Source organism: Rhineura floridana, chromosome 3 (genome assembly GCF_030035675.1).
Source record: "Rhineura floridana isolate rRhiFlo1 chromosome 3, rRhiFlo1.hap2, whole genome shotgun sequence".
NCBI classification, from domain to species: Eukaryota; Metazoa; Chordata; class Lepidosauria; order Squamata; family Rhineuridae; genus Rhineura; species Rhineura floridana.
Window position 1 is genome coordinate 145,088,335 of NC_084482.1, and position 18,361 is coordinate 145,106,695.

The window sequence follows — 18,361 nt, forward strand, 5'->3', positions numbered from 1 at the left end:
GCTACTCCCTGCCCCTCTGTACCTGAAATTGATGGGAAGGCAGAGTTGATGCAGAACCTGACAACTAGTAGATTACAATTACAAGGAGATGTTATCAGGGATTTGTTGCTAATTTGGTTACAGAAGAATCTGATATGTTAAACAAAGAAACAGAAGGTTTTTATTTTATTTGAGAAGGCTGTTTTGTGAGTTTTGCCCGATAAAGAAGGAACACTGATACAGTAACAGCAGTGTTGCTTAGGAAATTTTGAAGGCAGCAAAATTACACAAGCACAAGAGCAGTTGTAGATTTTCTGCTATTGTACCCTGCAATGCCATAATTATTCTTAATTATGATAGAAAATAATTAAGTGGGTAATTTGCTGGGCATCCCCTTTATACTGTGTCTTTGTTAAATTAAAAGATAATTTAGGCTATGTACCCCCTGATGCTTTTTTTGGGAGCAATTTTGCTTCACCTGCTACCTATTCCACATAGACGAGAGCCCAAGGCAGAGGGACAACGGAAGGATTTTAGCTATATTCTCCCTACTAAATGCCATACAGTTAAATGCTAACTTTTGACCCCATGTCTCTGTATCAGGCCAGAAGGTGAAACCAACTGATACTAACTGGACACCATAGTATAACTGCACTCTTTATCACAGTCTTACAGGAAGGTGAAGAATTTCTAATTGAGCTTTGTAAGACAGAATGACTTTGTTTACAACTATGGAATCCAGAAGTTCTCCAAAAACAGGAATGTATCCTGTTGGCCCTCAGCTCCATTCATTAGCTTATTCTGTCTCCTAGCTTCATCAAAATACACTTGCAAGCTGGACTGGGGGAACTTACATAGTTGTGGAACAATTCAATATTCAGATGATGATGATATCATCATCTCAGCATACAAGGCTTTGCACCCTATAAAATGAAAGTACAGAAGCTTTTCCACTATTTGATTTTGATTTCTTAACCTTAATGCTGAACTAATGTTTATGCTATTACTTTTTCAGGTACTTATATCTGAAGGTTTAGGACGGTATGCAAAAGACCCGAAATTTGTTTCTGCTACAAAACATGAGATTGCAGATGCTTGTGACATGACTATTGATGAAATGGAAAGTGCTGCAAGTAATCTTCTCAATGGAAACATTAGCAATGGAACCAATGGTGACATGTTCCCAATTTTAAATAGACAAGATTATGAACTTCAAGATTTTGGTCCTGGCTATAGTGATGAAGAACCAGATACTGGTAAATATGAAGAAGACTTAGCTGACGAAATGATATGCATTACAACCTTATAGTATTTTGCAAGAAAAATTGTTTGATTTTAAATAAACAAAAGTGCCTCATAGTTACAAGATGCTAGGCACTAGTTGGAATAAGGAATCAAGTTTTGCCCGAGTGATGATGTCACATCACAAGGAAGCCATACTTTTATTTATTCTTAAATGTCTCCAGTGTGCTGAAGCAAGATCGGAGTGGAAGGATGTTTACAAGTCCTTTGCTATAGAATCTTGAGCTCATCAGGGAGTGAAGGTTGGCTTTTAGACGGAAGTGGATTCTAACCAGCCTGTTAGATGGTTAGATGATTCTAACATTTTCTTCAAATGTTGAAGAAACAATTGAAAGATTGCTGCCTTTCAGGTTTGCGCTGCTGCCCTTCAGAGTGTAAAAAGTTCTGTGGAAAAAGGGTTGGCACAAAAAAAAAGTCTACAGGAGGATATGGTGATGACAATCAAAAATGTCATTACTTCTGATAACATAGCATATCAAATGTCCACTACGTTCAGCATATCCATTTCAGATATTATTTTCAAATTTGCCTCCTATGTCTTTTTAAGTATTTGTCTAATACAGTTTGTCAAGCACTATCTACAAGAGATTGTTGTATCGGACTGATGCTGAAAAGCGTTTCTCTCATATGTAACACCAGTTTACATAGCAAAATATCATTAAAGATAGTCTGTTTTATGACTATCTCATTAAGGGCAAAATATACTGGAATAATTGCATTTCTACCAATGCACTTGCAACCAGGTTAAAGTAGAATTAGATAAGACAGTTTGTTAAAACTTATATAGCAGAGTTTATTGTAAATAAATTGTAATCTACAAACATTTGTATTTGTAAAGAGATGTTCTATATTTTGTAATTATTGTACCGTAATTGAACTGCAGCAATATTTATGGAGCCTAATTATTGTAATTCTCCACAGAATTCTAGATAGTATTTTTACTTGGATTGTATAGAGCTATAGGATTAAATATTTAAATAGAGCCACTTCTTATTTCTTCACTGTAAAACACTTTTGAAGTAAAGATTTGGGAAACTTGATGCTACAGAGATTTTATAAAATATTTTGAGTCAATAGGAATCTCACTTTATTTAAAACTTGGAAAAGGACTATTTACAGTCTTATATTTGGAAAGTTAAGAGATTTGGAATTATCTGTTATCTTTTTGATTAAAAGCCTCTGCTTTTTATTTATACAGCTCCTGCAATAACAGGTATATAAAAAGAAATGAATCAAATTAGGCCTTGTCTAACAAGGTTTTCTTTTAACCTTGAAATATATATAACTATTTAACAGATTAATTGACCAAGTATTCTTCTTGGTAGAGAATTCTTATGAAGAAATAATTTAGCTGGTGGATGCAACAAGTTACTCTGCTTGAAGTGGAATGTGTGACAAAACTATCATTTACAGATATTGGGAGTATGGCATGGTCACCTCACCTTTTGTTGTTCTATGTGTAGTGTTTCCAGGATTTATTTTTATGCAATCAAAGGAGGGCTTAGATATTTGCTCATGATGCAGTAAAATCCTGATATTGAGGCTAATACAGTTTTGGAGACCAATAAATGTCAAAAGTCTATTTTATTAACACTGGATAAATTGACTTGCTCTGCCAAGTAACCTTATCAGGGTTTATCTGTATTAACAAAATAGGTAGCAATTAAAGTCACATTTTTAAAAGTGTGACATATACAAACTATGAATATAACCATTTTGTACACAGTGGCAATTTGCTATGGATACCTTACAGACCTCTTCTTGAATCATCATTCTTTCAAATACCAGGAGAGAATTTAAGGATTTGTAAATTGTTTCATTTTGTATGAAAAGAAATTCAAAATGTTCTTCAGAATAAAAATGTGTAATAATTTTATTATACTTGGGACTCTTTTTACTGGCAGCTTCCGCAAATGGAATATCCTGAATGTGGTTTCTGAATGTGATAAAATGCAAAGGAATGTTTGGGGGCCATTTCCCCTGATAGCCACAGGCATAATCTATGAGTAAATTCTCTCGCACAAGCATCACTGTAATAAATTGGAATTGTGGAATTTGCTTCAATGGAAGTAGCTCCCAGTAGATTATGTGCTATGGAGTAAACAGTTTTAAAAAAGGTTCTCCTTTCCCAAATTGTTAGCCGTCTTCTGCTTTCAAGCAAACCAATCCCAGAAAAAAACAAGTTTTACTACAGTATGTCACAGCGAGTTACATGGAAAAGGAATGGGTAGGAAGAAGCTCTCAGCCTCAGCAAGGGACTTTTCAGGGCTAAATAAGCGTAAGCATCAGAAACCAATGCACCCAAGAGTTCATCAGATTGCTCTTTACATTCAGCCTTTGCCTCCAGCTTCAACAAAATTAGTCCAGAATGACTTTCCCAGGTAGGTCTCTATATAGACCCCTCCATATGGTTTACTCACATCTCCCATGTGTACATTCTACCAGCAAGCATAGCATAGGAGCCAGCCTTGGGACTATATGCCACAGGATCTATAGCATAAACTGTGGGTTGCAGATGCAAGCACCTACATGAATAGACCCTAATCTGTTTGCCAGAAAAAACATATGAATGATGATGTCACTGGGACCTTCACGTATATTCAGATTACAGGTTCCACTCAGGGTGATGAAAGACAGGTAAGTCCAGGACTTGGTTCTGGTCCCAGCCATAAGGAGGCCACCTTATATGGAGGAGAGGAGTGGAGATGCCACCACTAGGCTCAACGACTTTTGATGTTTCTATGCCAGCCTTCCCTAATCTGGATTCCTCCAGATGCTGTTGGAGTCAAACTTCCATCATCCCCAGCTAGAATAGCCAATAGTCAGGGATGGGGGAGTTGTAGGACCAATATCTGGAAGGCACTAGGTTGTGAAAGGCTGCTTAATACTGTATCTGATTACTGTTGAATTGACTTAAATTAGTCATGCAACTTGACAAATAGCACATTCAAAAACCCAGTGGCGGTTGGTTTCCATTGGGCAGGGAGACCAGCAGTAGGCAGAGTTGGAGCCAATGACAGACAGAGCTTACTTCTGACTGTTTTTAAGTAAGAAGGCAGACAGGTGGAGGCAGGCTGAGGTTGGTGGAATAGCACCCCATTCACCCTAGTAGATCAACCTCCAATGCAAAAACCCTCTGCTAAATGCCCAAGTGTCTGCTGTCTAACGAAAACTGCTGTAAAAGTACAAGCCACAGAAATGACAGGGGGAAATGTACTTTATAAAGTACTGTGTAAATTATTGATGATATTAATAACAGAATAGTAACCCATGATAAATTACACAATATGAGTAGATCCCTACAAAGATGCAGAAACTAGGGTTTCCAAACTCTGCCAGAGAAAATACATAACAGAGGAGGGAATTAATTTCTCTCCCGCTATGCTAGGCAGGGAATAGAGTTACTGTTGGCGCGTGCGTGTGTAGGTCAGACGTGGTTTGAATCCAAAAGCCGTTTAGAACAGGAATAAGAAAGGCCAGGCAAGTTTCATGTAAGAGTCTTTACTAGGCAAAGACATTAGAGACATCTCTCTCCATTGACATTTCTTCCCCCACTCTGAGTTCCTGCCAGTTCCCACCTTATCACACTCTCAGTCAGCCACACTGACCTTGATTGTCTGGAACTCTGTTCTCACAGCTTAACCCTTCTGCTTCAGGTTTCTCTCTCTCTGCTAAAAACCTTGTCTGTGAGTCTCACAACCTGCGTCATTGACCAACAGTTACCCCCTTCCCTTCTTTCAATCCTGCTAAAAATACCACAAGGCCATTTCATCTCCACTCCTGCTCCCACCTGTATCTACAGAATTCTTGTAGAAAGTCATAATCTAAGTGAATGACAAGACAATTCAGGGTGCTTCAGAGATGTACCTACACACTCAAATTGCCCTCAATTGAATATGCCCTTGTTATACTGATCTTATTTCCAGCAACTCTTCTTTTTCATACGCAGGCTCAGATAGCTCTCAGCTCTATCAAGAAATTTTCAACAACATACGCCCTGAATCAAGGGAAAATAGTTTCTCTTCTTACAATGCTACTAGCATGTTGCCAATAGGATATAGACGGAGAGTTACAAATGAGGTTGTTTTAAGTACCAACTGCTTCCAAACATTTTAACTGGTGATCCCTTACTTATGGTAAGTTCAGACACATCAGTGAATCAGGACCATATCTGTCATAATAGTAAAACCATGCTAAATAAAACATGAGGAAAACAAACACAAACCAGAAAAGCAATGGAATGCAGGGTTTAAGCAATGCTGTTCTGGCAACATGAGAAACAGTTGTTTATATTGGAGGACTCTTAATGGCCATCAGGTTCATATATATTATACAATAACATAAATGGAGAATCATCAATTATTTTCCAACATAGCAGCGTTTAGTAATATGCAGTATTTTTAAATGGAGCTCTATATCAATCACATCAATAGTGGGATAATAAATCATACGATTTGGAAGATCTTTGTATCTTAAAAGCCCTGAGTGTCCCAAATACAATACTGCACACTAAAATTGCCTAAGTCTCTACATTGAAACCACACAGATCTGCATCACATTGATCTATGAGTTTTATCTTAATGAGTAAATCATTTTGGTCTCAATTTAATGACAACATTTAGCACAGAAATTATTTACCTGATTCCTTATGGGACATTGCTCATGGCAGTCACATTTTCTCTTCGGCACTCTTATTCCAACATGCCATTCCTTTCCCTAGTTAATTACAATGCTCCAGTTTTACTGCTTTGCAGCAGCACCAAATAGCAGCACCTGCTTAGAGCATCTGCAGTAGTCCCTCTAATCAGCATTTGAACCAGCAGTTTTTTAAAAACCGTTTCCACGTTTCTCAAGTGGATGCTGTTGCCCTGCAAGCCGCAAGGAATTTATTATGAAATTATTTATTTACTGTTGGAATGTTTTGAGTTTACTGAAATGTAATCCGCTTTTAATATTAGGTTAATCAGAGTAAAAATGTTTGATTGTTCCACTTGTATGCTGCTCACATGCTGAAAAACAGCTTGGTTCAGCTCACCCCATAAACATCCCAAGATCTCTGCAGTATAGACTGTCAACTAATTCCATAATGAACATGTATTTGACTTTATAAAACCAATATAAAAATAAACAGAGAACATTGTTTCAGTCTCTCTGATCCTGCAAGGATAATTCTTATGAACAAATTGGCTTCCTGCCCTATCATGTGCTTGACTTAGAAGGGTTGGTTCACCTATGCATATTCTTAACTTGAGGTTTGCAACAGTGTGAATAATCAAACATAACAGATCAAACATCACCTCACACCAACTCAAACTCAAAAGCTTTCAACAATAAGTTCACATTCAGTTGCCAGACATCAAGTGTAAATAAGTGTACAGAAACTATGCAATGTACATGCATATGTGCACCAATCATATGGCCCATTGAATTAAATAAGGTTGCATGCAACGCCCCTGCTGGATAAAAACAAAAGTAAAACAGCCACACACCATTAAGCACTTAAAGCCACAGTGATTTATGCTAGAACAAGTCCACATGTGCTACCCCCTTACAGATGGTTGCTTCACTAGTAATTGTTTCTGGGAGCAAGAATCTTGCCTAATCAAAACTGACTGTGCTGACTATTTGTTCCACAGCTTTGTGTACTGCTGTGTATGTGCTCTGTATTCAGATCTGTACACTGCACACACAATTAAATCTATACTTTGTATTTCAATAGCCCAGAGCATAGTTCTACTATTGCCTCACAAAGGAGCAAATGGTACATTTTAGGGAAGTTCTTTTTACTGTTTTTTTTAAAAGACCCCAGAGAGGGCATTCATCAGTCTCTTAATCTGCCTCAACAATAGTGCAAAAATAAATCACAGAAATATGTGAGTCTGTGTGAGTGTTCTTGAAAGAACACTAAAAAAGGTTAAAAAGCATGTGATCACATTAGCTGTGTTTTAAACAAGGACTGAGAACATGTAATAATTACTCTATTGTAACTATTTAAAAATATCAGAAAATCATCTTCTACAGTTGCTTTTTAATGTTATATACAAAGAGCACAATCCAGCAGAAGTTAATTCTGATTAAGTCCAAATGAAATCAATGTGACTCAAATTACTTAGAACATTATTCATTACTTACTTTGCAGGATTGTGCCAAAAATGTACAGAGTGTGCAACACTGATCCAAGAAATTTAACATGGGACAAAATCCTGATTCACTTTGAAGAAATATTTGAGAAAAGTGCACCGAGTAAGGTTCAACCATAACTATGTCATGAATGGTGATTTTAGTCCACTCTGTGATTTCAAATGCTGCGTGGCACTATTGGATAACACAGTGCTGGTATCTTCTCTTACCTTTAGATCCTATGTGGAAAATGTACAAGGAGGATTTCTTTGATAAATCAACATGGGATTACCCTTAAGCAAACATCCACAGCAAAGTTTGGATAGTACGTGATCTCCCTCAATGATAAGCAGTTCTTTCTGGAAACAGCTAAGATGTAAAAATGATCAAGTCAGCAGAACAAAAGCAACCAACAGCAAGCTACTATTAGAAAATTTGTTTTAAAGCCAGATCATTAAAAACAAGTGTCACAATGAAATATTCACAGCTATAAACAATTAAAATATTTTCATGGCAACCTTTGTTACAGTCAGTATCAAGTAAGTTACATATAAGACTGAATTCAAGCAAGTTATAAAATATAATTATTATATTGGGTTTGTACAAATCTATTAGTATGAGGTATTTCATTTTCTGGTTCTGATGAAATCTGAAATGGTATAATTTGGATTTATTGTCACAAAAGTAACAACCCTCAGCTTTATTTCATCATCGTGTCAGATTCTGAGACTGCGGTGGCCCAAGGACTCTCCTCTTGTTGCAGGGGTGGGGACCCTCTGGTCTGCAGGCCAATCTTGACCCACAAGGCCTTTTCTCCCAAACCAGACCCACCAGCTGACATCACTCATATCATCATCTGATAGGCATGAGGGCAGGGTTAAATCCTGTATTAGCTGCACATCCAGCCAACTGAATAGGATTTCCCCCCCATCAGTTGACTAGCTGTGGCTAAATCCTGCTCAGTTCGGAAGGATTCCATGTAAACTCCTTCCTGACTCAGGAAGGAGTGTGCATCAGAATCTTTTGCTCAAAGGGATGTTTTTGCTTTGTTTTAGCAGGGGATTCCATGCAAACCTGCTAAAATGGGTGGATGGGGGGAACTTCCATTCACCAGTGCCTTGCAAGGTGCTTTGAAGTACTGACTTCATTATGATGTCATGTGATTGATAGATTTGCTCCCTGATCCTGATAAGGATCTGGCCCATGGAACCAAGAGAAACCCAGAGTCTTCTGTCCCCTTTAGCCATGGCAAAGTTGATTGGGTATCTGGGTGGAATCCCCAGTCTTCTTTGGCATGTGACTACTTCTGGGGATTTCCTTTATTTATTTATTTATTTATTTATTTATTTCGTTTCATTTCTAGACCGCCCATAGCTAGTAGCTCTCTGGGCGGTGTACAAAACTGGATTAAAATACAATAATATAATAAAATCAATAACACATAGCAGCAAGTTAACTAACAAAATTAAACGTAAAAACATTAAAATGCCTGGGAGTATAGCCAGGTCTTAACCTGGCGCCTAAAAGAAAGTACCGTAGGTGCCAGGCGTATCTCCTCAGGTAAGCTGTTCCAGAGTTCGGGGGTCACCACCTGGCAGGCAGGGAGGAGCTCTATTACATGGAGTAAAAACAGCAATACCATCCCTCCACCTAATGAGTAGAACTGGGTTACTGTACAAGATGATAAGGAATGTGTCCAGGTGTCTTTTCCTGCATTCAGTTGCTTATCCTTGAATTTTCTGACATGTGTAGCTTCCTTAAAAGAAAATTAGGCTGAAATCCTAAAGTAGCCAGGGGGTGACATGCTCTCAGCAGCACGGCAGAAGTGAGAGCAGAGAAGCGCTCTTTCATTCTTATCCTTTTCTGTTTTTTTTTTTTTTTAATTTCCCTTCTGTTACAATGAGAGAATAACAAATGGGAAGAAGCTACACCACATCCAACGCTAGCATAGCTTACTCCCTGCTTTAGGGAATTGGGAAGGCTATGAATTATTCTGGTATAGATTCAGTCTGTTCCTGGCACCCCTCTTTCAGCCCTACTGATGTCAGAACCATCACATTAATAGGGAAGACTGTGGAAGCTGTCATGGTGATGAGAAGGGTGAATCCAACATTAGATCTTCCTCTCTGAGGTCAGAACTCTCTTCCCATACTTGGAGAGGAAGATCTGATGCTTTCTATGGCCCCTTCTGGTGGCAACAGAATTGCTGGGCATAGGGAATATTTTATTTCTTACCCAAATGACTGAATTACTAAAACTTATTCAGAAAATTTCACACATAGACCTGAATATGTGAGCCTGCGAACCTAGGCTGTACAAGAATAACCATGTCCTCCACAGATGATTTGATGCTCATTATGCAACCATTATATAACCTACTGTACCTGTAATTCATTGACATTAACAAAAACTGTTGGAGATATTTTCCTATTCTTTTGTATTATTATCTTCTGTGCACTTGTTAAATTTGTCAGTTGCATTCGAGTGCACAATCATGACATCAAAAAATGTTCAGCTGCATTTACAATTCCCAAATATCTGAAAACATTTGCCTAAAATAAGTAATACAGTATGCATGGTCTGAAGATGATTCTGTAATATGCAGAAAACAATTGAGTTATCATTAGTGCTGGGCACAAGTATCTGGGCCAACCAAATTTTGTTAGTTTGGGGGTTGGGCCCAAAAAGCACTCTGAAGTTTTATTTATCTCTGAGGTTGCCCTGAATTTATAGTAGTCTTGGGGGAGAGGATAAAGTTTAAGAATATCAGGATTGGTTTTACTTAAAAATGAGAGGTGCCCAAGGGATTCCCTCCCTTTTTTCTACCCATGCCTTCCCAAGTGCCTTGCTGCTGCTAAATTTGCAAGCATAGTTGCTCAACAGAATGCCCCTGGAAACAATGCCATGTCATTATTTGCAGGTATATTGAGGGGGGAAACTAGCTACAATGGACCAGGCATCTTTTCCCCAAAGAATTCCCCCCCTTTTTTAGTAAAAGAGGAAAAGGAGGAAAGAAAGCTGCAGCCACCTTGAATTTTAAGGTAAGACTTCCCCCTTAAAAAAAATAAGCTTCCCACAGCCACCACTAAAGTCTCCAAACACTCACCCACCCACCCAGACACTTTCACAGTTTAGTTGGGGCTAAGAACTGCAAGAGGGCATCAGTTAAGATAAATCCCATTCCAAAGCTTTCAATGAAACTATGTTGTGACTACATTTCTCTGGAGTATACTGTTAGTACTGGACCAACTACAGAGTGCATTGTTAATACTGGACCCTTTAATGTGCTGGCACAATTTTCTACCCTGTATTTAGGTTAGGTCTGAGGAAATCTCCACTTGTTATAGTAGGGGGATTCTGCCAAAAGGCCATAAACTACATCCTAGCTTTGTTTACAACTGTTTCTCTAGATACTTGAAGAACTAGTTAAGATCTGATAGCAATTCTATCATAACAGCCTACTATATGAAGTAACAAATACCTAGCCATACTAGCCATGTTACTCAGTAGTTTCTTATACTATGTTTACCTGTTCTTACTAGAGGATGCAGCTGACTATTTTCTGAACAATATCTATTACACATCTAATATCTTTTTTTTTTATTGAAATAGAAAAAAATGATTTTGAATTCAATATTGAAATACATGCTGGCAAACTTCTGCTTACTGGAGAGAATGCCATAGGTACTTCATTGCTGAGTTTCTAAAGTTTGGGGCTTATATACAGGAACATTTTTCTCTTGAAGTGATGGCAGTCCTTTGATTATATCAGCGGCTTTCTCTGCTACCATGATGGTTGGAGCATTTAAATTTCCACTAACAATACTAGGCATTATTGAGGCATCAACAACTCTCAAGTTTTCTGTCCCTATAACTTTGGTCTGGGGATCAACAACAGTAGTACTATCAGAACTCTGTCCCATTTTACACGTGCACGAAGGATGGTAGGCACTATCTGCCTTTTGTCTTATGAAAGCATCTATTTCTCCATCAGACTGAATGTGACTTCCTGGTAGAATTTCAGGTCCACGGAATTTTCCAAAGGCTTCCTGTGAAAATATCTCTCTAGCTAACTTCACACACTGACGAAACTCCCAAACATCGATTTCTGTAAAAAAAGAAAGAAAAGGGCAACACTAAGCAATACTACTGCCTACTTACTATATGCAGGCATTGTCCTAACAATGCAAGTAAAACATGGCAACTCAAGGAACAGGAAAGACAGGGAAAGTGGATGCTGCCTTATAGTTTAATTCACTAATAGGCAAAAAACCCCCCCCCCCCCAAACCCTTGCACTTTAAGAATGTACCTATAGCCAACAGGTATTTCTATCAAAATTTAAAAAGCAGGGAAATTGGGCAACTATAGTGAATGCACCAGGAAAGCAGGAGACCTGGTCTCCTCTGAGATATTGTACTGCCCTACAAATTTGTAAAAATGCAAACACAATTTGGGTTGGTCTTTCACACGTTCCTGTGTAGCCTGGAAGAATTGCGTTATGTGTGCCTCTGAGCATATGGCGAGTGGTGGCAACACCTGTAATCAGCCCAGATAACAGAATCATATGCTGTGCTGATCTTGTTTTAGCAAGGAGGAAGCAACAATATTAAGACAATTGATGTAGTTAAGACATTTGCTTTAAATATATTTGATTTCCTTTGCAATGTTGATGATGTTTCCTATGTTAAATTATTGCTTTTGCTTCTGTTCTGTGCATATGTGAAGCACTGCAATAACTTGCATAATTTACACTAAAAAACTCCAAAAACAATTGTGGAATAATGGCACTGACTATTCTACAGAATAGTCTTCAGAGGACATGTGGAGTGTCTTAGTTTGCACAAGATAAAACAGTGAAATATATTCTAGCAAATTTCTAAGTGTGCTCTATGTTTTTAATTGACTATGCCAATCATTCCTTAAATGGAGTGGTTTAAGCATAGCAGGCTGAACACATGTATCTTGGGCAGGGCAGGTTTCTTTTTTCCAATAGCTAGATATATTGATTAAACAGCAATATATTGTAATCATTCTGATTTCACATCAAAGCTGCAGTTTCAGATTCAACTGTTAATGCACTCAAAACAGAAATGAAATATAACCTCCAGTTTGACACACAAAAAGCTATCTTCACCATCATATGACATTGACCAATAAAAAGGCTTTGAAAATAATAAAAATACATTTGACACAGATTTCTCGGATGAATAATGAGAGAAATATAATTTTCCAGGTTAGATTCTCTGTAGCACAGGAAAGAATTAAAGTAAGAAGAACACCAACAAACATACAAAAAATGTAATTCTCCATCTTTTGACATGCAGTCCTGATTAGAGGTGTTGCCACCACTCATATGCTCAGAGGCACACATTACCAAATTCTTCCAAGCTACACAGCAAGTGGATTGGACTGTGAAAGACCAACCCAAATTGTGTTTGCATTTTGACAAATTTGTAGGGCAGTACAATATCTCAGAGAGGAGGTCAAGTCTCCTGCTCCCCTGGTGCATTCACTATAGCTGCCCAATTTCCCTGCTTTTTAAAGTTTGATAGGAATATCTTTTGGCTATAGGGACATTCTTAAACAGCAAGGAATTTTTTGCCTATTAGTGACTTTCTCTGCTTTTTAATCCAGGAGGTAAGAAATGGGATCCTATGTAAGTTTGCTGAGAATGGTTTGATCATGTGCATGCTTATTGAGTGCAATGGGATTTACTCCTGTGCAATCATGCTTAGGAAAGGTGAAACTGACCACAGAGGCAGAGGATAAAGGAGAGGGAAGAAGGGCTGGAGTGGAGAGAGGAGAAGGGAAGGAGGGAAAGAGGGGAGAGGCAGAAGAGAGGGGAGAGGCAGAAGAGAGGGGAGGGGGAGAAAGGAGGGGAGAGGGAGTGGAGAGAGGAGGTATGGGGATGGGGAGGGCAGGTTTGATCATTTGCATGCTTATTGAATTGAACGGTTTTTACTCCTGCATAATCGCACTTAGGATATGTGAAACTGATGTGAGGGAAGGGCGGGGAGAGGGAGGAGGAGGGAAGGAAGGGTAGGGAGGAAGATGGAGAGGACAGGAAGTAGAGTTAGGGTAAGGAGGAGTTGGGGGGCACTGGCCAAGTGAAAGCCCCTTTCCTTTCCGAAAACACTGTAAACAGTATCATTATTTTTAAGGGTTTTCTCCACCTTTTTATTCTACAGCAGATACATGTCATCTCCCACCCTAATTTAAACGAAAGCTAACCCTGGCCACATCCACACCAAATATTTATTCAACTTTACACAGTCATGGCTTCCTCCAAAGAATCCTGGGAAGTGTAGTTTGTGAACAGTGCTGAGAATTGTTTATGAGACCATTATTCCCCTCAGAGCTCCAATTCCCAGAATTCTCTGGGAAGAGGGGCTGACTATTAAACCACCCTAGACACTGGAGCTCTGTCAGGAGGAGTCTCCTGATTAGCCAAGCAAAACAGCTTTGAGTCTGGCTTTTAGAACACTGAGAGTTGGTTCTTTTTGAGCATGCCTGTGCTTATCATTGACTCCAATGTTACATTTCTTAAATTAATTAAATTGCAGAAGATAAAGGTCAGAGTATGGAGCAAGGTCAGTAATAGGATTACAGGTACTCTGTGAACATAGCTGAGTTTTAATTAATTCAACAAATTATGAGACCACTGACAAAAAAAAGTCCAACAGGGATCTGGATTTTTTTACTCTTGCTTTGGACTTCAAACTGATTATTCTCTCTGAATGTTTTGTTTATTACCATGAAAATTTAGAGGGTTGTTAAGCAAGCATTTCTGAATTCAGAACTATAAGTTTTGTAAAATTGTGTTTTGAAATGAGCTTATGGGAAGCAGCAGAATGGCATAGGAGGTATTTTCAATTTAACATGGCGGAATGCAAAAAATCCATGCTGGCTATAGCATACAGCCACTGTAATGGCTGTATAATTCCTTTTTCCTAACCAAAAGAGACAGGCTTATTCCCCAAAATGTGTAAAAATGACAACTAGTGTTTGTGGAACTGCAATTTTAAAATGCTTCTTCTCATAGCTTATTTAGAATCAGAAAAGTCTTGCTGGCTTGGGAAGAGCCCCAACACTAGATTTCCCAGCACGTGGATCACTGTTGTTTATTAGGAAGGGGAGGGGTGAGGCAGCATGGAGGTTGATGTAGTATAAATACATTGGCAGGCATACCAGAGTGGTTCTGCCACTGCATTTGCACCACACTACCATCCCTGCTGACTTGACCCTCTCCTTCCCATTAAGCAACGATGACCCACCTGCAAAGAAGCCAGCATAGCAGCTCCACCTCATCCGGTGATCCAATTCTATTTAGTTTCATTCATTTAATACTTCACAATATAGATATTGTATGATAACTGTTATAACTGAATTCAGACTACACTCTCTTCTATATGAAAAATGCAATGATCCAACAATTTCTTATAGATGTGGGAGCGTGCATGCGTATGCAAACACACACACACACACATCTTCCACTGAAATCAATGGGGCATCTTGCAGGCACAAAACTTTGTGTGCACAGCAGAACACACATGAAATTTTGAACTGTGATTGACAAAGGATTTGTTGACCACCAGGCAATAGCTAGAACCCATTGCAAGGCCAGAAAACTGTTTTTTTCCTGCTTGTCTGAAAATCTCATAATTGAGTAAGTGTATTGCTTTCAGCAACAGCAAAAGTCTTTTTCCTCTTGGGTGCAGAACTAAATGCCATTTCAATGTGTTATGCTTTTCTAATTATGAGGAGTCAAACAAGTTTAAATTGTCCTAGGCTTTTGAAGAGGGCAGTTCATTTGTCTAATTCATAGCGTGTTTTGAAAAACTCGCTTTTGTGGGAGTAAAGCTGCAATGATAATCCCACATATTGGGAGTAAAACCTACTGAATATAATAGGACCTACTTTTGAGTAGACATGGTTAGGATTCTGCTGTAAATTAATGGAACTTTTGAGTGAACATAGCTAAGGATTGTGTTTGTGTTGTAAATCTTTCCCTCCCCTTCCAATCCTATTTTTAAAGCAATTAGGCAGGGCTTACTTAGTTATCACTGCTTTTATTATGTAGAAAATGAATACTGATTCTTTTTTTAAAAAATGTTCTGTAATGACCAACTGGTTTGGCAATAAACTATTATATGGGGTATATGTATTTTACATCTCCAGTGTGTGTGTATATGGAGTCTGTCCAACATCCCTGTAAGGTAGGGTTACCAACTAGAAACCAAGGCAGCTCACAACAAGAAATAAATCCCTTTAAAATCCAATAACCATCAAAAAGTATAAAACAGTTGCAAAACAGCTTAAAGCAGCATGATTCTGAATTTTTGGTTTAATGAGTGAAGTTCATAATCACTTGAGGCTGCAGTTCTATACACCCTTCCCTATTTGAGTAAGCCCCATTGAATACATTGGGACTTGCTTCTTAATAAACATGCATAGGATCAGAGCTTAGAAGTAAACTGAAAATGTACTTAAAGTGAAGCACTACCTTTTTTCACTAATTGATGCATGTACTGCACTGCATTCGTCATATACGGGCATAACTGATGTAAATAACGCATTTATAACTAAAATAAACATAAAATAAAATAAAATACTGTAAACCCTTTAAGAAAAAGGGTAAGCTTACCTTTAATGTCAGCTGGCAAATGCGAAATGGATGAAAGAAAATTTACATGTATTGTAGGAAGGATGAAGGAGAGGGCATATCTTCTATTTTATAAGTCGAGTCATTAAGGGCTAGACACTTTCTTGCTGATTTGGATGGACTACTTGAAGTAGGAGTAGGGCTTAGGGCTGATGTCGATGCTAGAGATGGACTTTCAGTGGATGTTGACGGTCTGGGAGATTGACAGGGTCCTGCTGGCCTTTTATGAAAGTAAGTGTCTAAGGAGGTTTGAACTGTAGCTCTTTTCTTTTCCCTGTAGATTTCTTTGTAACAGACATAAGCCCCCGAAATGATAGCATTAACTTTGGAACTTCTTTCAAAGTCCCTATCATGCTGTTCAAAAAGAGCCATGGTGCTATCAAGATGATGGAAAGCTTCCAAGAGAATTTTTGAAGTTAGGCCTTCAGGCTGTTCGATGGTCTCATACTCATCCTGCACATTTTCTTCTTCTCTCTCCTCTTCAAGTTCCAGAAGATCTTCATTGCTGAGGGGTTCAGTATGGGATGCCAGAAGTTCAGCGACATCTTCTGGCTCCACTTCCAGCTCTAACTGCTTTGCCATCTCTACAATATTTTCAGTAACATTAGCTACATGATCTTCAAAGCCTTCGGAATCATCAACTAACTGTGGGCATAATTTTTTCCAGGCCTCTTTCATTGTTGTTTCCTTTATGTCATTCCAAGCATCTCTTATAGTTTTGATGCAATCCAAGATGTCGTAGCTTTTCCAGAATTTCTTTAGGACTTCTTGCCCTGTCCTCTCTTGTCTATTGTCTATTGCTGCAATACACATACTGAATGTTCTTTTCAAGTAGTTCAACTTGAAGGTGGCTATGACAAATTGATCCATGGGCTGCAGTAGTGAGGTGGTATTCGGTGGTAGGAATTCCACTCGAATGTTTGGGTTCAGCTCATCTAACGTTCGAGGGTGGCCAGGAGCATTGTCTACAAGAAGCAAAATTTTAAAAGAGATATTGTTGTCCTGGCAATAGGCTTTCACCTCTGGTACAAAACAGGTGTCAAACCATTCTTCGAAAAAGGCTGCAGTCACCCATGCTTTTCTATTAGACCTCCAATGCACTGGAAGTCTAGTTTTAACGTAGTTCTTCAAAGCTCTAGGGTTTTGCCAATCATTAATTAGCATAGGCTTTAGCTTTAAGGTACCAGAAGCATTGCCACCTAACAGAAGGGTTATTCTATCTTTAGCTGCCTTGTAGCCTGGCACTGTTTTCTCCTCTCTTGTGATGAAGGTTCTTGCAGGCATCTTTTTCCAGAACAGGCCAGTTTCATCCACATCAAAAATTTGTTCCTTGGAGTAGCCTCCCTCTTCAATAATTTTGGCAAGGTCACATGGATAGCTTTCTGCAGCCTCAGTATCTGCAGCAGCTGCCTCTCCTTACACTTTGATGTTATGTAGGTTAGATCTCTTCTTGAACCTATCAAACCATCCACGGCTTGCAACAAATTCGGCATCCTTCGCTGCCTCACCTTTCGTAGTAGCCTTCAGGTCACTGAATAGGCTTAAGGCTTTGTTTTGAATCATTGCCTGGCTTACAGGAACCTGGCGTGCAGTCTGATTTTCTATCCAAACTATTAAGAGTCTCTCCATGTCTGCAACAATGCTATCCCTTTTTCTAATTGTTGTTGTGTTAACTGGCGTAGCACTCTTAACTTCCGCAAGAATTTTTTCTTTACTCTTCATGACCGTGTTAACTGTAGTTCGAGTGGAGCCTAGCCTTCGGCCTATCTCAGTTTGAGATACACCTTCATCAGACAGTTTAATCATTTTAAGCTTCATATCTAAGGTAATAGATTTATGACTTTTCTTTTTATCTGCCATTACTGTATGTACTGTACTACTGTACTGAACTGTACTGTAGTACTGTACTGTATGAAATTGTGAAGCCAAACAATTGAAGACAAGGGAAAACAATACCAAGAGGCACCCACACACACGCAAAACCACCCTGTCAAGGATTGCAGTTTCTATTGGGAGTCACAAGCCAGCAGTGGCAAAAGCCAGAACTAATGATGGGCAGAGACACAGAGAAAAGTATTCTGGATTAATTAATTCAGAATAAAGACTGCCCTGCTTCAATTTTCACTAGGGTAAAATTCCCAATCCTATGCAAGAAGTGAACACAATTGCTTTTTTACTGTACTTTAGTGTGCTACAGAGAGAGGAGAGAGCAAGAGCGCACTTCTGCTATTTTGTTCTCAACTAGCTGGGGGGAGGGAAGCCTTTTCCTCAAGTCATAAAACTAGAATTTTTTTAAA

General features: G+C 38.7%; 2 protein-coding genes across 14 annotated transcripts in view; one reads left to right on the forward strand and one right to left on the reverse strand.

The window, feature by feature from the left end:
• The window catches only part of CACNA1D (calcium voltage-gated channel subunit alpha1 D), a 316,751-nt gene extending 314,710 nt beyond the window's left edge, over positions 1-2,041 (forward strand). The window contains exon 48 of the mRNA XM_061618220.1: positions 995-2,041. Within this exon, the coding sequence (XP_061474204.1) occupies positions 995-1,288 (294 nt within the window). The 3' untranslated portion in view covers positions 1,289-2,041. The remainder of the gene's footprint in view (positions 1-994) is intronic.
• CHDH (choline dehydrogenase) overlaps positions 1-18,361 on the reverse strand; it is an 84,229-nt gene that overhangs the window by 15,516 nt on the left and 50,352 nt on the right. For 9 of the 13 annotated variants that reach the window (XM_061618229.1, XM_061618224.1, XM_061618222.1 and 6 more), the window contains one exon: positions 7,852-11,509. In XM_061618229.1, coding sequence (XP_061474213.1) covers positions 11,091-11,509 — 419 coding nt within the window. In that variant the 3' untranslated portion in view covers positions 7,852-11,090. Of the gene's footprint in view, positions 1-6,078; positions 6,150-7,631; positions 7,771-7,851; positions 11,510-18,361 lie in introns of those variants that run through there. The other 4 variants (XR_009761482.1, XR_009761481.1, XR_009761483.1 and 1 more) reach the window with 4 other exon arrangements.